Here is a 25,331-nt window from a genome sequence, read left to right as displayed (position 1 = left end):
GAAAAGTGTCCTTATAATCTAACAATATAAGTATAACTGTATAACATATACGAGTTAGGGATTTAGGGCATATCAAATATGTAGTACACAAGTTCACATGGTACACATTCCTCCATACTCTATAAGTCCATAGTTTGATAGTCCACTAAATCTAATATCACTGGGTGATGCTTAGATCAATTTCTCGTAACTTTGAGAAACCCTTCGATCTTATGGAAATCACCAAACACTAGTTTTTTGAAGTTTTTCTTTCTCTAAAATAGGCTCTAATGGGGTTTAGGTTTCAAATGAATCTAAAACCCACAATTTTGCCCATTTAATATTAAAAAAAAAAAGGACAAAAAAATTCCCTCAACGAGGGGCATTTCCACCCTTGGGGCAGGTTCCCTGACGCCTAGGGACAGCCAGCCTAATTTAGCCGCTTAGGCCTGGGCGGGGGGCCCAGGTCTTCTGGACTGCCTAGGAGGCTGCTTAGGCGTTGGGCGGTCTGCTTTTTAAAACACTAGCCACAAGTACACCCTTTCTTCATTAGCAATGGAGGATGTAGCAGTAGTAGCCAAGGCAAGATCTAGAGTCTCCAAAAGGCACCACCCTCCATCGTCACGACCACGCCCAAATGTCTTCCTCGTCACCAAGTCCTATAAGACACAATTGGAGGGAAAAGAAGTTACATTGCAGTATAAAGTTTTTGTGAGACTAACTGAGAGGAGATTACTTGTAGGATTGGGGACATGCAAGGTGGATGACAAGTTTCCTCTAAGACACAATGGGAGGGAAAAGAAGTTACATTGCAGTATAAAGTTTTTGTGAGACTAACTGAGAGGAGATTACTTGTAGGATTGGGGACATGCAAGGTGGATGACAAGTTAACAGGAGTAACAGACATTGTTCCTTGTTCCCTTTCCCTTGATTAGAAAAAGATAACCATTTGCTATTTTAACATATTCTTGATTATAATAAATAATATAAGAAAACATCCAACAGGTTTTATATAAATTTATGGAGGCATGCTAAGCTGATGCAGATATGCCTGATTGGCAATATGAAACTTAGAGGAAGGAGGGTCTCAAATGGAAGCATGCTGCTTGAGACCAAGAAGTTCTCTTTTAGGAATAGTCACCAACTCTTCTTCAAGTTCAAAGGTAGTAGCATCTTGTTGACAATGCATAACAGGAGCAACATCTTCACTAATTGTTGCTGAATTTGCTCGAGAAAAGTTACATCTAGGGCGTCTAATTAGATCACAACATGCATCCCTTGTGTGTCTTGTCTTGCCACAATGGGTGCACTTGTCCTTCTCATCACATGTGGGGCTCCCACGGCCATGTCCACCACCACGGCCTCCACCTCAACTCCCAAAACGTCCTTCACTTCGATTACCACTTGAACTTGAGAGTAGAGCAGATCTTTATGTTTCGCCTATAGGTATTGCCATAATTTGTGTGGTGAATTTCCTCAGTCTGCAGGAGAGATAAACCAGTTCCAAGTCATGGTAAAGTCACATTGCCAAGAACATTTGCTCTAATTGATTCATATTCCCTATTGACTCGCTCAAAAGATGAAAAATCTTCATTTGTTCTACCTTCTAGCTTTTGTTCTTTTGCACAAGATGAGCACTGTATGGATTGATAATGGCTCATTTCATCCCAATATAAAAAGTAGACAAGCATACTAATCTACAACAAACAAGTCCCCTGGTTAAAAACTACTGATTTGTTGACCCAATTCATAAATCTTTACAATATTTTTCTTTTGGTAATACGCCTCAAGAACTGCATCCCATATTTCCTTAGGGGCATTGCAGTTCATAAAAGTTCAACTCAGATTAGGTTGCATAGAATACAATAATCAATTCATAATTCCCATACCATCAGCCTTCCAATCCACATACTTATGATCCTTGAGATCTGGTTTTTCTACTCAACCTTCAATATATCCCAATATTTCTTTCCACTAAGAAATAATCTAACTGACCTGACCCATTCCAAAAAATTTGTGCCATCAAATTTAATTGTGGTAATTTGGAGTCCAGATTGCTCTATATTTCATTTTTATTGAGACATCTACTGTAGTTGAGATCTGGTTATACACCCCCGGATCTAATCAACAATTGAGATCAAGTTACACCTCAGATCTCTTAAAAAAAAAAAAAAAAAAAAAATTTGAAGATCTGGTCACACCCTCATATCTGATCACAACTCTTTTCTATACAAAAGAACATCTCAAAACTCTTCCAAGAAAAGAGTTACAGATCTGGTTACACCCTCACATTTGATCACACCTCTTTTCTACTCAAACTAACATTAAAAACAACACTACCAATCTTTTCTTGATTGAGGTACACAACCCCTAATCCATTTGTGATTTAGGCTTTTTAGGAAACACATTACCTACAACAGGAGATCTCCAAAAAAACTCACTTTGATCAATACAAATTGCTGGAAAAAGTTAGGGTTTCAAGGCATGATGACATCATCTACTCATATGGATGACATCAGCCCTAAAACACCCACACACCTTTTCTTCGATACTTTAGAATGCTCTGATACCAAGTTGAAAATAATCTAGGGCAAAATTAAAGAAGAGAAAAGTAAAAATAAGATATTAGAAAGTAGTAATAGAGGGAAAGAGGAGACGAGAGAGAGAGGCTTGAGGAAGAGAGAGAGAGAGGGGGGGAAGCGAGTGGCGTGTTGGTCAAGAATGACCAGCACGCACCTCTTATTTGTATTAATAAAATGAACTAATTACAATACTGCCCCATGCATAACAAAATAGGACATATAAGTCCTAAACAAATATAAAAGACGTTCATATCCATCAATATAACAATACTTAATTATTTCCAACATTGACAAGCTGCAAACATCACCTAGGGAAGCTCAAGAAATAAATAGGATCTAGGTATGTGTCTCAATGTACATAGGAAAGCGAAGACTGTCATGGACATATTAGCTAATCTTGCGCTCTTCATTGAAAGCTAAACAGTCGGATTTTGCCTATGGATTGCTGAAAGTGAATGAAATGAGAAGTTTCACTGAATCTTGAACTTCTTGAACTTCATTTAGTTTATGGAACTATCCCTTTCACAAAAATCAATGAACTCATTAAAGTACTTGCTAATATGCACAAAGTTAAATACTCAAGATATTCAAATGATATAGACAAAATTGACTTTCGTTTCAACTAAAAGACATCAGAAGTTTCCCTTTCCAAGGATTCAAGCTTGGGTGTGATTGGTAAGATGTTTACTTTTGCAACACCATGTCCCAAGTTAGAATCCTACTACTGAGCTCCAAATCCCTTTTCAGTGTTAAAAGATAAGGATGCATCAATGCAAATATACTCCTTAACACAAATACTCCTTAGCAGAATTTATTAAGAAACAGTACTACTTGTCATACTTGGGTAAAATAACCTCCACCGTATTGCCTTTTCTCTGCAGTGCACGAGACAAGCCTGTCACATAAGTTGCCAAAGATCCAACTGAAGCAACTGGTTCTAATTCAGTGCATATTTGTACAATGTGCAAACCCGTTCTGCATAGCCAATAAAAGAAAAAGGTCAGATATGAATAAAGATCATACAGATCATATAATATAAGCCAAGATGGAAAGTTTTCATATTAGTGGTTATGAAAATTTAGACAATTTGAATCTTGGGAGTGTCACTTGAAACTTAATATACAATTTACACACATGCAAGTACATTGCCAACATCCACATGGAAACAACATGAAGTTGGATATGGAAACTATTCAAATAGAAACAGTTTTTAGTTTTTGACAGCACATGGCATCTATATAATCTTATAGTGTACAATAAAAACTAGATGAAAACCCATTGGAAAACATTGGGGGGGCGAGCTCAAAATCCATTGAGAGCACACAAATATCATCATGACATTCAAGAAGTTTAAAAAAATAAAACATAAAAGACACACAATAAATCAACATTCGTAGTTCAATGAAATAATAGAAAGCCCATAGAATATGTAATTGTGAACAAGTCCAACAGTGCATTAGGAGTATACAGAAGACATGATTTTTTTATTTTAGTAAACAAGTTCTACACATGCAAGAAAAAACCCAACTTTGCACACATTTATGGGTCTCGATTTCAATTTCTTACAACATGAGCCTCTATTTGTCAGTATTGCGTGTGCACGTGAAGCAAACACACTACTTATGTATACACTAGTTAGGATGAGAATGAACCACCATTATTTTAGGGGACCGGACTCCATGAACATTATCAAATGGATCAACAGTGACATATCTGCACCTCAGCAATGGGCTCGAGCTTTCAAAGAACTTAGTTATTACAGAAAAATTTCAATTAAGCCAAATGAATACTCAACAATGGATACAGAAAACTTACCGCCTGCTTTGATCATAAAACCGCCGAAGACATACGAGCAGCTCGCCATCATTTTTATGCAAGTCATGAAAAGCATCTGCCAGCATGGCTTTATCTTCCATGACCATACTTCTCAGATCAGATGCCTCCCCATGGCTAATAGCACCAGAAAGGACCATTGAATCAATTCGCAAGAGCAGCTCACCAAAAATGACTGGCTTGTCCCCTTTTGGCTTGGTTTTTTCCTTTGGGACCGTAGTCGTACCTGAGAAAGAAAAGCATCTTATTAAAGAACGTAATAACTCTTAAGTTTGCAGTCATCATGGCTAAAACTGTGTCCAAATTCAGAAAATTCATGACCCAGAGGATGCAAAAGAATAAAAAAGAAAAAGGAAAACCATAATTCATACAAATGAAGACCCTGATTTGAAACATTCAAAATTTATAAGCCAGATACCATGACAGGCCTTCAAAAATCTCACAATGCTTATGTCCTTTAATTGCTGACTCAAGTGAAAAAAAAAAAAAGTCTAATAAAAAGGACTAAACCTTCTCCTCAAGTTAACGGTACTTCTAAACACCATTTACAAATAACTAAAAACAAGAAATACTTATATAAAGTTATAAACAACAAATATTTATGAATAAATTACAAATGAAGATCATGGAGTCAATTCAACTTCCAGGTCTGGAAAATCACCATCAAGCGTGCCAGACATCTTTTCTGACTCCAGCTGTTTTATTCTAGAAAGCAACAACTCTTTTTCCTTCTGAATTTTGTTAAGCTTCTCCATTGCCATAAGACGCTGTTTATTTAGGTATAGAATATCTAGACCACAATTAAAAAATATCAGAAAAGATTGACACAATTGAGAAACATTTATTTAAGGAAATGACTGTCATGCTTAGATAATGATATTTCAACAAATTTAAAAGCAGCTCATCACTATAGGGTAAAACTTTTTAAGGAAATGAAACAGGAATGAATATCAAGTTTTTCCCCAGGAAAGTCTCCAAAGCGGATTATAAACCATTTGAGGTTTATTCAATAGGTTTAGTGTTCCATGCTGATGCATGTTCTCAGGGAGGGTCATGTGTTTAGAGCAAGTGGCTGTGCACGGAAAGAACAACATGCATGTCATGTACGTTCGCACAATTTTATCAGCACGCATACATAGTATTTCAGCAATCCTTGGAATCCAGGTTCATCAAATACAGAAAGACATATACCTTTTTGAAAGTCCGAAGCACAAGATTATCTATGGTCTTACGAATAAAGAGGCTAACTTTCAGTATAATATTTCATTAATTAAAAGTATATACTCCTCCAGCATATATGTTGCTTAGGCATTGGGGAAAAAAAATGAAATGGAAGTTGCTTCTTCTTTGAGAAAGAGGAAAGCAGGGAAGAAAAATTTACAGAGAGAAAAAGCTGGGAAGAGAGAGAAATGATGTGTTTTCTACTTTTTTCCTCATTGCCTGCTAAGGGTGATTTGGTCCTACATGCATTGGGAAACTTATGCAGGGGATTAGAGTGGAGAAAAATAAAGCAAGTATATTGTGAGAGGACTTTTCCAATATGGGTTACCATGTGGAGTATCTTCTATATGGGGGAGATTACATAAATTTCCATTATATTTATTTCATTTAGGACATGGCACACCCATGTTTACACCCCACCCCACCCCCCCCCCCCCCCCCCCCCAAAAAAAAAAAAAAAAAAAAACAACCAGGAAAAAGAAAAAAAAAAAGATCCTAAAAAACCTCCCAAACTATCATTTCCAACCCCTCTCCCTCTCCTCTCCACTATAACCCATAAAAAATCTCAAGGGGTTTTGACCTGCAGTTTATGAAGAAAGAAAGTAATACTTAACTTGAGAATGGGGTTGGGGTTGGGGTCGTGGTAGTAGCACCACTTGTGCCTCAGCTAAGGTCTAGGCTTCCATTCTCACCTAACGCATTAAAAAATCACTACTGATTTCAAAAATGGGTAGGGGTTCGTTATCCCCACTGAATTACCCAAAAAGGAAAGTATTCTTAACTTTGAACATACGTACCCCTAGCCAAAAGAGTCCAAAATGTTCATAAAAGCAATTGGCAAAAATAAGGGCATTCTTACAACCTGAAAATTTACCAAAAGGTCATGTTTAATTATAAGAATATTGCACCTTGGTTGCATCTCTTCCTCTAAATATAATGCTCCCGTGGCAATTCCTTGGTGACTCCTAGACCAAATTATTCTTGTGGTCCTTTCGTATCCCATAGATGTTCCCAAGTTGTTTCCAGTGTCAAGCTATATGCCAAGGTAGCCAGATCAATTGTTGATATGCTTACCAAAACTCTTAGAAAGGATAGGCTCGAATAACTTCAAAAAATTAGTATTTTTGACACATGAGCACAAGAAGCATGTTCATTGCACACGCATGGGATAGTGATATAAAAGGCTAGTTTTGTTTATAGTCATAGTGGTCATAAGGAACATTTCATTACGCCCTTTAAAACATGCAGCTAAGTCTTTTTTTCTCACTGAACAATTGAAAGCCCTCAGGTTGGACAAGCGCTTGGAGATTTGCTTTCAATACCACTTCAGTTTAGCATAGGAAGAGAAGTGCTTCACTGGTTCAACCAGATGGGATAAAGACTTCATGATCGCTTAACTGAAAAACTTTTTAAAATTCAAACAAAATGAAAAATGAAAATCAATAAAATAAGAAAAATAAAGAATTGCTGCCTTCTTCAACAGAAGTGTTTTGCTTCAGTGATGAAGTTGAAGCTGAATTATTCAGCTTCTTCAGGGGAAGAGAAGAGGAGCTGGTAACATTGCATTGATAAATGCAAGTTATATCATGTCTCTCTCTGCCTCCCTCCCTCCTTCCCTCTAACAAACACGTCCATGCAAATGTATAAGCAAAACACAAAATACCGATCACATAAATAGTAGTGCAATGCATGGAACGGGGAACAAACAAATTCATGGTTCCCATTCAACTAATGATCTAATCGTCTATGAATAAGCACATATCTTTTTAACATGAAAACTTATTCTTTTCTAAGGAGTATTTTTATCATGGAAATACATAAAAAGATACAAATGTTCAACATTTTCATACCTAAAACAACTATGTATGATCTAGAATAATAATTCAGAACTTTTGGCACAATGAAGAAAGCATATAGATAAATAAAACAAATCAGACTTTTGGTGCAATGAAGAATGAAGAAATGAATTTTATAACATAGTAACAAAGTGATGCACAATTCTGTGTCAATTTTAATTTGATAAATGAACATGTCAGCAATATCCATGTAGAAAGATTATAGGAAGCAAAGGCTTACTTTGTTGAGCTTCATTGAAGAGCAGCCAGATATCGTTATGATTTACTCCCAATTCTATATCTGGGGAAACCATTGATGTCTAGAAGAAAAGCGACTCAATAAAACATCTGAAATGAAAGACAAAAGTACCAAAGATAAATAGTGGACCATTGCAAACCTGAACTGCATCTATGCCATTGCCCTTTGACCTAGAAACAATATAAACTTGAAAGATTATCACCTTGAACCATTAAGATAACAGCGAAAATGCACAACATAGTAGAGGCAACACATACTTTGTATGTGAAGATCCAGGAAGAAAGTTGTTAGCATCTTCACTATTCCTGAAGTAAAAGAACTAGTCAGTTATGACAGCATTAATGATTAACAAAAGAAAGGCAGTGGCAGATGCAAGAAGCTTGGTTGGGGGGTGGCGATCCCCCATTGGAATCTTGCCCCAATGATCCCAGAGCCAGAACCCGAGGGCGATCACCCCACCCAAAGAAGGGGAAAAAAACACCATCAAGGGATCTCTGTTCGTATCTTATGACCCCACTAAAAATGGGGGCACAACCCTTGTCTGAAGGGATCTCAATCCTTGAGGAAGTTTCAAATGTTTTTGAACTTTGAACTTGGGGCCTTTGATTTGTGTTTTTTGATGATTTTCTAGCTAACGACCATCTATCGACAATTTTTGTTTTCAATTTTCATAGCCGTGGTTTCCATCAGTCATTAAAAATTGGCGAGCTAACTCGGAATTGCCCATGCCGGCTCGAACCCATGGGGGTCCCCAGTCCCAAATGGTCCTCGACTAGGAAATTGCAAGGTTGTCCAGAACCGGATGGTTCTCACTGTAGTTAATTGCCTTGTCTTGCCCGATACACTGTAGGGACTCAAAGCGATTCCTACATCAGTTCATATCAGGGTCGTACCTCGTACAATCTCATTTTTTATGAGCCTTTAAAGCTATAGAGTTTCATTATGCATGTGTGTAGATAATGCTCAAAAAATTTGTTATACATTTTTTAATTATTTAATTCGCTTTACTATTCATATATATAAATATATATTTCAATTATTTAATTGGCTTTAATATACATATATATATATATATATATATATATATTTCAATCATCTAATTCACTTTAATATACATACATCTATATATATTTCAAATTATTTAAATCACTTTAATATACATATATTTATATATATTCCAATTATTTAATTCACTTATATATATATATTTCAATTATTTAATTCACTTATATATATATTTATATATATATAGGAAAATGCAAAGGTTAGCCCACTAGCTCATATCTACATATGAGCCCAACGGCCTAGATTGAATCTAGGCCGATCTGACGGTCATGACCTCATTTCGTATTTTAATTTTAATTTTTTTCTAGAAATCCAAATCTCTTGAAATTTTAAGTGTGTATTCTTTTAAAGTAAGAGAATCTAATAAAACTATCAAAAAAATAATTTGTAAGAAATAAATTACCAAAATACCCCCGAATTATTTTGGTCAATTTATTTTTTACGAATTATTTTTAAATATTTTTATTATGTACGCCTTGATGAGACGAATGAACGCCTAAAATTTTAAGTTATTTGAATTTGTAGAAAAAAATTAAATTTCAAATACGAAATGAGGTCATGACCGTTAGATCAGTCCAGATTCAATATGGGCGGTTGGGCTCATATGTAGCTATGAGCTAGTGGGCCAACCTCAGCATTTTCCATATATATATATATATACCCCAAAATCTCTGATATACATATATTTATATATATATACCCCAAAATCTCTGATATACATATATTTATATATATATACCCCAAAATCTCCGATATACATATATTAAGTTGATTCCAGGCAGCCCCTTGGACAATGCTCCAAAGCGCTCCCAAGGGACGAAGATTCATCCCAAAGGTAATCTTCTATGCTATTTATCTCCTCTCTCTCTCTCTCTCTCTCAAAACCTCACTAAAAGCTCACAAAACCACCTCACTAAAAGCTCACAAAACCTCTCTCTCCTTATTCCTTTGTCTCTCTCGACCCCTTTCCTTCTATTTCCTCTACAACTCCTCTCCTTCTCTCTCTATTTCACCCAACAGGTCGAAGAAACCATCTCTCTCCTTTGTAACTCCCATTCTCTCTACATATCACGGGAAACCCCATAAGACCCCTCTTTCAAGTGGTGGCCAGGTAGAGATAGGAGCTAGAGTGGAGGGAGGAATGTGGTTCTGGTGAGGAGTATGAGAAAGGTTGGATTTGGGTATGTTTGGGGTGGCTAGGTAGAGAGAGAAGTTATACATGAGAGAGAGGGAGGGAGAGAGAGGAGTTGAGGAAGAAAAAGAGGAAGGGCTTGGACGTTTGGAGGGGTTTTCACAAGCCCCATTAGTTTCCTAAACTAGGTTACCCAGTAACCTAGTTTTCCATAACTATTTTGAACTTTGTTTCAAAGTCTCTATTTGGAGTCCAATTGAATCTGATACTAGGATTCCTCGACCATAGACAACTTATCTATTGTTGGGGATACCAGACAATTTCCCTAAATTCTCTCAAGTGCCCTAGAATACTCAACTTGTTCACCTGTATCTGTTTGATTTATGGTCAGTTCATTGGGAAAATTAACCTCCTAATTCGAAGCTTTTTCCTAGAAGTTGGAAGCCTCTTTTACTATGACAACATTCTCATCCTTGGGTGGAATTTCAGGTCTATCACGTATAAACACATTTTTTTACCATGTCCTTTTTTTCTGAACAACCACATCTTTTACCATGTCTCTCGGTTGAGAGCCTCCATTGTCTCAGACAATACATATGATCCAAGTCCATGCCTATTCTAGTGTTTTTTGTAAAGGGGATAACTAACAAAGAGAGAGAGCATTGTAATTTATTTTAGTAAAAATCTAGCTAACCTAGTATAAGCTAGCATGCGCTAGATATGGCCCATGGCATGGCTATTACCTCCACTACACAATTTTTTCAATTACTTCAGACATTCCAATCGTCCCACCCCGAATGACCCAACTGCTCCACTTGGCTAGTTCATTCTTCATTTTTTTGCATCAATGAATCCATAGGTTCCATGTGCTCCCAATCACAGATAAACTAGTTGTCGTTGAGGAGTCCCAACCATTCGATTTGATTGGATGGTGAAGAGACTTTTGGAACCAAAGTACAAAATAGTTAAGGAAAAGTGGGCTAAAGGGAAATCCAGTTTGGGAAACCAAAGGGGCATCTGAAAAACCCTCCAAATACCTAAGCCCATCCTTTTCTTCTCTCTCTACCTCACCAAACCTCTCTCTCTCTACCTAGCCACCCCCAACACACTCGAACTGATCAATACATACTCTCTCCCTCAGCAAAACCCCAACCACACTGCCAAGATCATCGTCTCTCTTTACATTGCCGACTTTCCTCTCTTTTCTCTGTGACAATCTCTCTCTCGAAAACTTGTTGCAATAGAGATGAGTTCCTATCCCCTACTCTACAAATCTAGAGAGACGAAGCCCACACCCCCTATCTCTCTACTCCACTCAATAGCTCTCAAATCTAAATGATAATGTTTCTCACTAGAAAATGCAAATCTAAGTCTTTATGCTCAACAGCTGTAAGAGAATGCAATGGGTCAAATCTAGATACTTGTGGCAGGTGAGGGAATGGAGAGAGGTAGAGAAATCCATGGTGAGAGAGAGAGAGAAATCAAATTTCGCAAGGTTTTTCCAATGAGATGTAGAGAACAAGGGAGGAGTTATATAGGAGAGAGGGCATTTTCTACTAGTTTCAAGAAGGTAAATAGAGAAATTGCAGAGGAAAGAGAGAGAAAGGAGGTTGTTGGAGGAGAGGAGGCACATGGGAGAGAGAGGGGATTTGGAGAGGTTTTAACAGGTATAGTTTTCCAAAAGACTGGTCTAAGAAGGGTGAGGACCTTAAACTTTCTCTTAACCCGTCCCAAGTCCAGATAAAGGAAGTGGACTATGTTAGATAGGCAACCAATGTAAAACTCTGCCAAAACTTTCCATGAATCCTAAATGTACATTATCTGCTTATGATGATGATGAGTTTTCCAAAAAGCGGATTCGGGCCACTTAGGCAAGCATAGGTCCTAGGCGCCTTTGGGGGGTGTTCATATACCTTAGCGACTCTGTGTGGGGTGTGGGGGGCATAGGGTAGTTATAATTCGGGTGTGGGGGGGGGGGGGGGCAGGGGGGTTGGGAGAGAGCATAGGTGTCCATATGTGTGTGTTTGTATTGATCCTCACAACAAAAAGAACACTTGGAGGCCACCCACTTCTTTTTCTTCTTCTTATATGTAGAGAGAGAGAGATGGCTCACATCATACTTGGAGGTCGTCTTCTTCTTTTCCCTCTTTGTTTACATGTAAAGGGAGAGAGCATATGTATCCGTAGGTGAGAGAGAAGAAAGAAAAGCCTCACATCGAACAGTTAGAGGATGTCTCCTTTTTCATCATCATCATCAAAGCCTTATTCCAACTATTTGGGATCGGCTACATGAATCTTGTTCCATCATTCCGCTCTATCAAGGGCTACACCCTCAGTCAGACCATAAGTCACCATATATTTTCTAACGACTTCCAGCCATGTCTTATGGGCCTTTCCCCTTGCCTTTCAAGAGCATTCTATTTGAACAAAATCACCCCTGCCAACCGGTGTTGTTCCTAGTCATTGCACATGACTAGACCACCTAAGTCTATTGTCCCTTATTTTATCGCATATTGTAGCTACCCCTAAGTTCCCTTGAAAGTATTCATTATGAATTCTATCCTTTCTTGTCTTGCCACTCATCCATCTCACCATCATCATCTCAACTATACTCATTTTATGGATATGTTGTTTCTTGACTGCCAACATTTTGTCCCATAAAGCATGGCTGGTCTTCCAGACGTCCTATAGAACATCTCTTTCAGTTTCATTGGTGTGCAACGATCACATAGGACTCCAAAAGCACATCTCCACTTCGTCCACCCAGCTCTAATTCTATGAGCAACATCTTCTTCAATCTCTTTTTCTCATAGATTATCGACCCAAAACATCAAAAATAACCTCTTTTAGGTACTTCTTAGTCATCGATCTTAATGAATTCCTCGTTTCTGATCCTACTATTTATAAATTTGCATTTCAAATATTTTATCTTAATCCAGTTAGTTTTAAAACCTTTAGATTCTAAAATATCGTGTTCTTATATACTTTGTCTTTTAGACTACCTTGTTTTTCTTATTCTTATATTAGAGAGAGCATATGGGTCTGTGTGAGAGAGAAAGGGGCCTCACATCGAACACTTGGAAGTTGTGGTCTTCTTTTTCTTTATATAAAGAGAGAGAGTGTATGGGTGTGTGCGAGCAAGAGATAGAGAGAGAAGCCTCGAATCGAACGCTTCAAGGTCACCTTCTTCTTTTTCTTCTTTTTATATCTAAAGAGAGAGCATATCTATTCATGCACAAGAGAGGGGCCTCACATCAAACACTTGGAGGTGTTGGGTTTTTGTGGCCTTTAAAAGCCTAAAGAGCTTGTAAAAAATAATGTATAGTAGAATATGTACTTCAGTGGGAGTGTGTGTTGACTGACTAAGGGTTGGGCGGTTTATGACCCTGGTCATACCTAAAACCCTTGGCCCTGGGCATGTGGCACATCCGAAAAGAGTTTGAAGTGGGTCATCCCTTGTTGAGGTCAGAGAGATGCCCAAGGATCATGCTTATAGGCCAAGAGAACAGTGGGGTCTCCTGTGTGCGATTGTAGGCCTATGAAAATAAAGGCCAAATCCTCAACAAACTTATGCACAACATGTACATATGACAGCCGCATAGGAAGCAACTTTTTTTACAGGGACACGTGTACATGTGGATTGAGAGAGCTCCCTTTACACTGTAGTGACAAGTACTGGACTTGCTCTTAAAGGGGAAACTGTAATCCACATTCCAGGATCATAGTCCCATTGTTTTATTATCTAACTTTGACAAGCTAATCATGAGCCCTTGCAAAGAGAGTGTGGGTCATGGGACTTTGTTGGGTTAGATAAGAGAACAATTGTGGATCATGGTTTCTGGGACAAGTGGAGCACCCTTAGTGTCGCTTATTTTGACCTAATGGTACCAGTCCACTCTTAGTATATTTTATTTTGGTATTATAAACGTTTCTTTGATTTTTAAATATTTTTCAGAATTTTAAACTGACATGGGAAATCTAATGAGATATGGTTTCCAGTGGAAAACTAAATTAGATTTATCTAGGAAATATTTTAAGTTTGATTTCAAATTTAGAAGGATAAAGTTTAAATTTGATTGGTTTGATTTTAAATAGGAGTGGATTGGATTAAAGTGTAAAAAGATAATGTTCCTGATCTTTCCACCCAAAATCCTGATGGATTATTTTTAGGATGGATGGCTCTGATTAAATCTCTCATCTCAATGATTTCCTATTTATCCTAAAATGGTGTAGCTGGAAATTAGATAAAGTATATCCTATTAAAACTAGAAGATAAGTTTTCTCTAGAAAGACGAGCTTATTTGAGATCCAATCACAAGATTTTCTATTTCTCCCAAGAGATCTCTCTCTCTTATGCAACAATTATTAGGGATCTCTCTCTCCTTGACACACCAAATTTGGGGGGAGATCTCTCTCTCTTCCTCACGCACCAAATTTGGGGATCGCTCTCTCCTCTCCACGTCAAAAAGTCTCTCTCTCTTTTATTTTACCATGCCATCTCTCCTTCTCTCTTAACCTAAAAGAGAGGTACGCCACCTCTCTCTCTTAACCAAAAGAGACACACACCACCTCTCTCTCTTCTATATTTTTGTCTTAGAAAGAAAAACTCTCTTAACCAAAAGATAGACATGCCACCTCTCTCTCTCCTCTATATTTTTTTCTTAGAAAGAAAAAATAGAGGTGACCTATTTTAGGTGAAATCCTAGGAAAGTGTTTGCTATATTTTTTTAAGGAAGAAGAGATAAACCCACTTAGAGAGATATCAATTCCAAGTTCAGCCCTATTTTGTTCCCATAGGGTTTGTATAAACCCTAGGTTATTTTTAAGCTCTCTTAAACCCTTGAGAAAGAAGGATAGCCTATAAAGCTTTCATATTTAAGAATTTCCAGCAATACCTAAAGGAGGAAAAGTGCACCAATGGTCAATGAATCGGGTATGGGGTGTACCAAGTCCTTGTTAGGTAACTCCAGACATCTTCTAGTTTTTATTTATTTTCAGTTTTATTTTCTATTTTTCTGTAATTTTTCATGAACTTATATTGTGTTAAAATTTGTTATAAACATTAGTTTCAAGTTCATGGATGGTTTTTATTTCTCTTAGCAGTAAAATAAATATCCTAGGTTGTATTTAGAGCATTATTTTAATTTTCCAGCAATATATTGTGGTACATATAAGTGGAATTCAGGTATTTGGAATAAAAGTAAAAGAAATTTTTGAATTTAATACCTTAAGTTCCACATAGCCACACCTTCCAGGAGGTTGTCTTCTTTCTATTCTCATATGTAGAGAGAGAGTACATGGGCTTATATGAATGTGAGAAGAGAGAGAGAGGCCTTGCATCTTACACTTGTAGTGCTTCTTTTGCTTCTTCTTATATGTAAAGAGAGAAAGCGTATGGGTCCGTGGGAGAGAGGGGGGACCTTGCATCAAACACTTTAGGCAATTCAGTTGTTTTCTTTTTCTTGTGGAGACAAAATATGGGTCTATATGTATGTGTGTGTGTGAGAGAGAGAGAGAGAGAGGCTCCTCTCTTACAACACTTGGAGCCCTTGGCCGAGGGCCTTTTTCGAGCCAAGGGCTCCATCATGCGACCTAGGGGGTGTCGTAATACCAAGCACCACCTAGGACCTATGTGGCTAGGTAAGCCCCCTAGGCTCCCTAGGTGCCCAGGCTAGTGAATTTTAATTCACTTAGCAAGTTCAAAGAGAGAGAGCAGACAGTGGAGATTTTCTTAGGTTTGTTGGAAACGTCCGTGATTCCGAATCATTTCTGGAATCGAAATAGTGAAATCGCGTGTATCAGAAGTTTCGGAATCTAAGAATCGTTGCGTACGATTCGGATTTGAGAAAAATGATTCTCACTATTTCGGAATTGCGATTCACAAAATTAGAAATCGTGTTTCTTATTTGCAAGAATCGATGTCCCTTCATGTTGGAATTGTGTTTCATACTTATATGGAATCACACAAGACCCCACTTATTTCAGTGGTTGCTAGAATTGTGATTCCTAAAAATATGGAATCGTGATTCCTAAAAATAAGGAATCGTGATTCTTTAAATTCTAAAATTGTTGTCTCCATCAACTTGGAATCAACATTCTCATCATTTCGGAATCGTGATTCTCCCCATATAGGAATCGAGATTCTCCCCTTACTAGAATTGCGAACCAATTCCCCCCGATATATGAGAGAAATATTTAAAAAATATATAAGTTTACCCATTACTACAAGATCAAATTTTAGTCTGTATATACTCAGTCCAAGACTCCAAGTACTAATGTCAACCTTTATGATATCTTTGCGGACAATCCCCAACAATGGACTCGGTCTACCGATAACCCTATTATGCCTACAACGTCTGGAGCTAGTCTACGGCATACAAGGAGTGAGAACAAGAGCAAGCTCCCTTTATCTCATTACATTGAATTATAAAATAAGTACATGACATAGTAATTCTTCTTGGTTAAATGTACTTTTGAGTCTTTTCACTTTTGAAAATTGAGTTATTCAATTTTTAGTCAATTTCTCAGATATTTAATGATTAATTTAACTTAAAACACCACACAAGACACTTCGCTCATATCCTTATTAACTTCTTATTTTACTTAAAGAAAAGCATTTTTATCCTCTCATTCAACTTGAAGAAATGACAGTGCCGATCATATATTAAATATTATCACATTAGTAGTTTAGTACCCACACCATTTACCAAACATTATTAAATTTGAAGTAACATATTTTTTTAGTATTATTTATTCTTGGTAAGAGTTCTTAAAAAGTATCATGGAATGAAGGATGGAAATTAGTAAATAAGAAAATAAAAAATTTAGCATGTTACGTATATTTTAAATTTTGATTTTATTGTCGTGTGCAACAACTTCAAATTCTCTCATTCTCTCATACATGTCGTGCTCACTCATGATTAAGCATACATCGAAGGGTTTCTGCACTCCCTGTGCTCACATATTACCCATATTTTAAGATTTGATTTTATTGCCGTGTGCAACAACTTCAAATTCTCGCACGCTCTCATACATGTCCGGCTCACTCATGATTGAGCATACATCGAAGGGTTTCTGCACTCCCTATGCTCACATATTACCCTATTTAAAAGATTTGATTTTATTGTCGTGTGCAACAACTTCAAATTCTCGCACGCTCTCATACATGTCCGGCTCACTCATGATTGAGCACACATCGAAGGGTTTCTGCTTTCCCTATGCTCACATTGCTTCCTGACAACATGGATTCGCAATTCCTTAATACTTTGAATCAACGTTTAACATAGAATCACATTGTTGTGTAGCAAGGAATCACGATGTCTGCGATATAGAACTTGATTCCAAACAATATCGATTCACAATTCCAAAAAATTTGGAATCAACGTTTCTCACAATCAGAATCGCATTCTTGTGTAGCTAAGAATCATAAAGTCCTCGATATGGAATCTTGATTCCAACAATCTAGGAATCGAGATTGCTAAACTATGTGGAATCGTGTTCCGCAAAAAATGGAAACGTGATTCCTTTCTTTTAGAATCGACTTTCGCCCGGGGAAACGCCCATTTGAGATTCCGAAATGGAATCGCTACCCTCATAGGCGATTCGGGTAACTATAGTTGAAATAGAGGAAGAATGGGTTTGGTTTTGGGGATTTGAGGGAGTTGGAAACTGCTTGGGCTTGCTAAATGGTTACCGGATCTTAGCTAGTAACTCAATCTTCTTTTCACTCTTATTTGCTATTTTCTTCAGAGATTTTCTTAATCAACTAATCAAATTGAATGGTTGAGCCCCTATTACAGATAATTGATCCATTGTTGGAGACATATAGAAAGTCCCTCCATCGATAAACTTCTCGACTTGATTTTTTAAATTTTGCCACTCGGTAGCTTCACAATTTGTTAAACAAATTGCACGCACAAAAAATTTGCAATGAAAACAACTACATGTGACCATGAGGAGATCTATAGTCAGCGCAGTCCGCCAATTTCCCCACAATCCATACTCAAAGTCCTCAAATCTATCATTCACCAACCAGTTCCATCCTTCAAATTCACCCATAGGTCAATATTTCCCAAGTTCAGATGTCGAAGAAAAGTGTTTCCATAAGAGGCTTCACAATGCAATTAAACCCAAAATTTTCTACCAACCCCAAGGTGGCTTCACAAGACTACATTCCACGACTGGCAGAGACTCGGAACAATTCTCACTGAGTCATTCAACCAAAGTAGAACCAGAAACAACCATCCTCAAGGTTCAAGGTGAATCTTATGCAGTCTATAGCCACAATTTAAGGGCAAGTCTTTGCATTTATATATCAAAGGCTCACATGACACCCCTTTGTCTCTCGCTTTCATCAATTCATATATTATTATAGAAAGGTTGTCTTCAACTCAAGTAGCGCGCGGTTTTGGGGGTTTGAGGGAATTGGAAACTGCTTGAGTTTGCTAAATAGTTAATGGATGTTAGCTAGTAACTTGGTTTCTTTTCACTATTCTTTGCTATTTTTTTTTGGAGTTTTTCTTAATCGTCCAATCAAATTGAATGGCTGAATCCCAACTACAGATAATTTATCTACTGTAGGAGACATAGAAAGTCTCTCCAATGATAATTTGTTAGTAACTTTTCGACTTGATTTTTTTAATTTTGTCACTCGGAGCTATCAAAATTTGTTAAACAAACTGTATGCACAACAAATTTTGCAATGGAAACAACTACAAGAGAACCTATCCACCATGAAGAAATCTGTAGTCAGAGCAGTCTGCCAATTTTCCCCACAATTCACACTCAAAAGTCCTAAAATCTATCATTCATAAACCAGTTCCAACCTTCAAATCCACCCATAGGTCAGTATTCCCCAAGTTCAGATTTTGAAGAAGACTGTTTCCATAAGAGGTTTCAGAATGCAATTAAACCGAAAATTTTCTAATGAACATGAGGTGGCTGCACAAGTCTACATTCCAGAACTGGCAGAGACTCAGAACAATTCTCACTGAGTTATTCAACCAAACTAGCACCAGAAACAACCATCCTCAAGGTTTAAGGTGAATCTTATGCAGAATATAGGCAGAATGTAGCCACAATTTAAGGGTAAAACTTTGCATTTATAAATCAAAAGCTTACATGACACCCCTTAGCCCCTCATTTCCATCAATTCACATACTATCATAGAAAGCTTGTCTCTAACTCTAGTGAGGATATTTTTTTAATCAATGATACTTACTCTGTCGCCTCCAATTCAATAGCCAAGTCAGTCATCTCAGGTAATGAATGAGATAGTCCTAAGCGGAGCAATTGATCAAGAGGATTAACTTTTCTGATAATTCTGTTCTTACAATGGCTTTTTGCAAGAGGTTGGTCCCTTAACATATTCGTCTGAGAAGGACTAGGATCTAGACAAAATACACATGCGAAGGCCGACCCTGAAAATAAGCTCTAGGCAGAGGTGCCAAATTAATATTCAAAAAAGAAAAAAAAAAAAAAAAAAAGGAAAAAGAAGTGGCCAAACCCTGTATGTTCAGTTCTTCCAACTACTCCAAACATAAAACACAAATCCTTATAGAACTCTTATAATGCAAGTACCTGAAGTGCACTGATTTTCCATGTGATTCTTGATTGTATTTGTGCAAACCATCATCTATACGAGATATTTTCGTTAATTAAATTGAACAGAAAACGAATAACATTTGGAGAAATAATCGAAGGTAATTACTCTACAATTTTTATAATCAAAACGAACTAGTGCCTTAAAGTTAAGCTGGCAGAAATGAAAAATCCACCATTCATTTCTGTATCACAAAATTACCCAATCTTTTTTTTTTTTTTTTTTGATTGAAGATGATTTTCATCTATATCAATATGAGACCCATGAGCCAAAATCCCAAAAGAATAAATAAACCTAAAAATTCAGCCGAGCATGGTACCCGAAGAGAAATTTCCAACAACCATTTCTTCAGAGAGAGAAGGTGACGTAATCATGAAGTATATACCTGGAACAACAAACTGCAGGAGATTTAAGAGGCCTCTTGACAGTGTCAGTGTTGGGAAAGAAACGAGTAGAAGAAGCAGGGTGAGCTACTGTTGCCAGAGCCTCCATTAACGGTAGTGCGACTCTATCGAGCAAAAGCAAAAGCCATTAATGCTTCAACACATACATTATAAATTAGTAAAATAAGAGTGCTTTCATTAACCTGCTTTCTAGGAGCGCGGCACACGAGAACCCCAATATAACACTAAGGATAAATAATTAAAGGAGGAAGTGAGGTTCACTGGGATCATGTGATGGTATGGGGGATGTCTACATTGGAGATTCGAACCCATGTGGTCATCCTAATCTCGAGGTCTCTTCATTTTTTCAGAACGAGCATTTTGTCCAAATTCGAGAAAAGCCCTTGTCACTCTTTGAATCGGAAATAAATAAAGAACGTTTGAGAAATGGATGGCCTAGGTTTTATGAAAACAAAATAGAGCCTTACCTTAAATCGGCAAGTAGAAAGTACTTTCGGCATCAAAAATCTTTGAGATGGTACTAAAATTTATTTTCAACACCCGTAATAAAATATAAAAGTAAAAAAGTAGTCCAAAATTTACGGATCTATCCACCTTTATTTTTAAGGTGAAATGGACGGTCTAGATGATTTGTTGCAATATATATTATTTTTAAAATTTAAAATCTTGATTTTTTTCACAACCGTAATGCTCAAGTTGAGATGACCAATTTAATGGTTTTCCAACAATTAATTATAATATGTGGTAAGTTATGAAGTGAAACTTTACTTATTTTGATATGGCCACGGCCCTATCAAACTATTTTCCTTGAGAATGGGTCACGGTGGTAGTACCACCTCAGTCCCACTTAAAAGTCTACGTCCATCTCACTGAAAATGGATTTAAAAATTAGCTATTTGCAGTGACAAATGTCCCTACTAACTTAGCCCAAAAAAAAAAAACCACAAAAACCCAAAAAAAAAAAAACCACAAAAACCCCTTGAAAGTAGAAGTAAATGAAGAATGGTGTGTGGTTTGTATAAGTTGTTGACCTGAACCAATCTGCATAAGGCTTGCCTCCAAAGCTCATCTAAAGATGCGATTTTGTTGTCCGATATTTCACGGATGATCTAAACAACTACTTTATAATAAATTATGAAATTTAAAACTAAAAAATTGATACAAATCGAGTATATCTACAAACATATAAAACTCTTGAAAATGGACGGTCTATATAATGTTTTACTAGATGGACTATTTTTGAAACTTTAAAATCTTTTTTTTTTTCTCCCACATCAATATATCTCGAGATCGAGATGATCAATTAGAGGGCTTTTCAGCATCAAAACAACTGTTTTCGATCGATTTTTTACGTGCGCCTTTTCTCTATGGTATAAGGCTACAATTTTGTATAAACCTTTTCCAATGAGGAATGATTACAATATTCCTCGTTGGAGCACATTGTAATTTTTTCCTTAAGGGTAACCGATCTTATTTAAGCTATTATAAAATTATAAGAGAAAAAGATTTTGAGTTTCCAAATACTCATATACGTAACCATCCAAAAATAGTTTATAATCAATATTAAGATGTCATTTTATGAATGATTATCATCACATCATCCAAACCTTATCGAAATTATTTGGGGTCAGTTTTCATGATAAGATATGACGAGGTTTTATACTGGTTGCCTACCTAATACAACTCACATCCCTTACCCGAGCTTGTAATAGGTTAAGGGCAAATTTAAAATCCTCACCCCTTATTAAACCAATATTATTTTATGAATGAGACATCCTAAAATTTGAATATGACTGTCTCCATTCTTAAAATTCATCATCATCATCATTCTAATCTTATCTCAACAATTTGGAATCTGCTATAAAAATTCTAAAGAAAATTATAAAAACTATCTATGCAACTTACCCTCATCCAACCTTTCTTCGCAAAAAACCCCCCAAAAGAGTACCTTTTTTTTCACACGCCCTTCTCTCTCTTGTTTTCCATTTTTTAATTTACCCAATGTGCTCCGGCAGTACAAAGATGTGATCCGGCAATACAAAGACGTGATCCAGCAGTACAGTTTCTAGAGACGACACGCTCTGGCAGCCCCAAAAAATGCGCCGGCAATATATGCCCTGGAGCCACAGCACTATGGCAGTGTAATAGGGTGCTCCGACAGTGTGTTCAGCGCTCCAACAGTATATGAACGCGCTCCGATGGTACACCTTTTGGAGACATTTCACTCCGACAGTCTATAAAGGCACTCTAGCAATAGAGGCTCTAGAGCCACAGCGCTCTGGCAGTGTAATAGCTAGCTCCGATAGTGTATTCAACGCTCCGGCTGTATATGAACGTGCTCTGACAGTGCGTATGGCGATCTGGCAATCCTTACAAAGCGCTCCGGCGCTCGATACATACGCGCTCTAGCAGTATGTTCTAGACAATTCGCTATGGCAGTTGTATACTACGCTCCGGCAATACACTACTTCAGACCGATAGTTAGAGCCAATTGATTTTTTTTTGTACAGGAAGGGTATTTTCGTCCAAAAAATAGTAACTTTTTACCTTGGGGGGTTTTTGCGAAGAAAGGTTGTTGTGGTTAAAAAGGTGAGAGAAAAAGTTTGGATGGAGGTAAGTTGCATAGATAGTGTATGTTGGAGAGTTTTTTATAATTTTTTCAAAATTCTATTCCGCCATTTCTGCTCTATCAAGTGATCTGAATTCATAATAGAAATGTGACAAAAGTTTACTATAAGCTACCAACCTAACACAACCCTCCTCCTTTCTCATCCAAGCTTGGGAAAGGCCATGGGGAGCATACACCTGTGCACGCATAAAATCTTGATAGAAGCAAGGCATTCCAGCAATTGACACCTTATGTACAAAAATTCCACCTACGTGCATGGTGTACTTCTTTATGTGAAACAAAGTACGTAAAATGTTAAACAAATGAATAGTGCATAAACGCATCTTGGTACATGTCAATTAGGTCCAAAACTTTAAGGTATGTTTGATTCGAAAATTTCAGATTCTATAGCAAAACTTTCATGTTTGGCGGTAGTAAATGCTATGGTGAGGGTTCACCTTGTGATAGTGCGTGTGGCCATGAGGTCTTGCATGTGCCACATATTTTTTGTTTTATCATAATTAATTTTTTTCCAACAATATTATATGTATTATTCATCTTTTATTTTTATGGAGACTTATGGCCACACTAAAGCTATGTCACATAATAAAGCAGAATAAGGGACCAATATTCATGTAGTGACTCCTATTAGTTGAAAAAACACTTTGATGATGATGAGGCTTTTTAGAAAAAGAAAATCTCTTTCCCAACCTTTAGTGATAAAAGGCTTTTTAGATAGAAAAAACTTCTTCCCCAACAATGAGTGGATGACTCCCCTAGATCCCAGATTTTGAGGGTCATCTTAAAAAGGTGTGGTTTGTATAAAGCAGCAACCTTAAACAATCTAATTAAGGCATACTTTCAAAATTTATCATAATATGTAATTTTTGTGTAAAAAATTCTTAAGATTTCTAAAAATCTATTTTCATTGCTAATTATAAAATTCTAAACTCCAAAATGATTAAAATCAAATAGATCTATAAACATACGAAAATTTTGAAAATCAATGGTCTAGATAATGTGTTGCAAGATGCACTATTTTTTAGACTAAAATTTATTTTTTATTTTTTTTCATATTCATGCATCTCAATGTTGAGATGGTCAACTTTCAACATTGAAACAACCTTTTTCGATGGATTTTTTTAAGTACATCTTTAATTCTACATTTTAAAGTTGCAACCTTATATAAACTTCTTTCATATTAAAATAACTTAAATTCTCTATAAAATAGAGTTAAAATAGGGTTTGCTAGGTCATATAAGACCACCATGAAAGTTTGCTTGAGAGTTCTAGAAAAACATTGGATTTCTATAATACAGAGTCCCACGACATTATCCATCAAAATCTAGAAGCCCATCATTTTTTGTTTTGTTTTCAGACACCCGCGTCAGAGCAGTTTAGGTTTCGTCTTCCTCTCTGTTTGGTAATATTTTCTTTCAGGTAAACTGCCCTGTTCTTCTTGGACTTTCAGAGTTCCTAAATCGTTATTATATTGTTGCAAATGTTATTTTTTCTTGCACCTATGATTTCTCTTGATTGAACTGTCTTCTTTTTTTAGGGGAGTGGTTCCATATAAATGTTATATAGTAATATGATGAAACCATCTTCAAAAATTATGTTAGAGCCATTTGTTTGACCTCAATTTTTTAAATATAGATTTTTCATTGTAACGAACTATCACAAAAAGACAATATAAAAACAAAACTTCGGAAGTATTTTTTAGCTTAATTAATATAAGTCATCCAATTTAGTGGGATGCTTAGATCTGGATCTTCAAAAAACAAAATTCCCTTTTCAAGTTAGATCACTTTATTATCATTAGATTAAGAATATTAAAAATGAAAAACAAAGAATTGATTTTGAATTATAAAAGACCTACTTTTAAAATTTACCAAATGGATTGTCAAGATCTATTGTTGAAAGGGACTCAATATAATCATATCTAAGGTGAAAATTGAATTTTGTTTTTTTTGGGATTGCTTATTAAGACACGGAAAATGCATGTGAAAAATTTAGGCTGGGGGAATCTATAATTTTGCCTTACTTTTTATTGCAGTTACTTTCTAGTACAAAGTACAAACCATGCAGGCCCGTTTTTCAATAAATCTGGTAACAGTTTACGGCGGCTACAAGTAGTGCACATTTTGTATTCTCATGCACTACTTGTCATTTATTTGTATTATGACGGCCTTAGAGCATGTTTGATAACAAGAAATTTCAGATCAAGAAATGGAGGTTCCAGTTTTCAATAGTACTTTCCTTGTTTGCTAACGAATGCTACAAAAACTAGCTTTGGATTTTCAAAAAATGAGAACTTGCAATTTACCCCCATGAAAGTTTGGTTATCTCATTTTTTCAGTTCAACTCTCAACCTTTTTTTTATACACTTTTTTGGGTTCTTCCTTCCTCGAATTCTCTCCAAACTCCTTCCCTATGTGACCATGCCCTCTCTCCCTAACACCTGCGACTACTCTCTCTCTCTCTCCAAATTCTCTCTCTAACCATGCATTTTCTCTCCCTCACTCTTTAATAGTGCCATTTCTCTCTTTCTCTCTCTAAGCTCCCCTCTCTAATTTTGTCATTTCTTTGACTCTAACATCTCGTGTTATTTCTTTCTCTCTCTAACCATACCGTTTCTCTTTCTAATTTCTCTCTCTAACCATGTCCATTTCTCTCTTTACTCTCTCTCTAAATGTATCATTGCTCTCTCTAATCATATTCCTTTAAGTCATCTCTTTCTAATTGTGCCCCCCCCCCTCTCTCTTTGAAGCCGGGAAGCCTAATCTCCGTGAAACTTGGTTAAATTACTGAA

General features: G+C 36.6%; 1 protein-coding gene across 33 annotated transcripts in view; it reads right to left on the bottom strand.

Moving 5' to 3' along the window:
• The window catches only part of LOC18442424 (UDP-Glycosyltransferase superfamily protein), a 44,233-nt gene extending 23,842 nt beyond the window's left edge, over positions 1-20,391 (bottom strand). For 5 of the 33 annotated variants that reach the window (XR_002282292.2, XR_016046931.1, XR_002282291.2 and 2 more), the window contains exons 1-9: positions 19,893-20,287; positions 19,486-19,540; positions 19,127-19,325; positions 7,967-8,014; positions 7,849-7,879; positions 7,692-7,770; positions 5,056-5,184; positions 4,377-4,620; positions 3,402-3,536 (exon numbers count right to left, since the gene is read on the bottom strand). Coding sequence is in view for 19 of the 33 variants with exons in the window: in XM_020672359.2 (XP_020528018.1) it covers positions 3,402-3,536; positions 4,377-4,620; positions 5,056-5,184; positions 7,692-7,770; positions 7,849-7,879; positions 7,967-8,014; positions 19,127-19,325; positions 19,486-19,540 (920 nt within the window). In the remaining 14 variants the exon portion in view is untranslated. Of the gene's footprint in view, positions 1-3,401; positions 3,537-4,376; positions 4,621-5,055; positions 5,185-7,691; positions 7,799-7,848; positions 7,880-7,911; positions 8,015-19,126; positions 19,339-19,485; positions 19,541-19,892 lie in introns of all 33 variants that reach the window. The other 28 variants (XR_016046938.1, XR_016046935.1, XR_016046937.1 and 25 more) reach the window with 17 other exon arrangements.
• Between the last annotated feature and the right edge of the window lie 4,940 nt (positions 20,392-25,331).

The sequence above is a fragment of the Amborella trichopoda genome, chromosome 13 (genome assembly GCF_054954075.1).
Source record: "Amborella trichopoda isolate Santa Cruz 75 chromosome 13, AtrichopodaSantaCruz75HAP2 v2.0, whole genome shotgun sequence".
In the NCBI taxonomy this organism is placed as follows: Eukaryota; Viridiplantae; Streptophyta; class Magnoliopsida; order Amborellales; family Amborellaceae; genus Amborella; species Amborella trichopoda.
The sequence above is the reverse complement of the archived record's forward strand: the minus strand, read 5'-3'. Positions and strand labels throughout refer to the sequence as shown.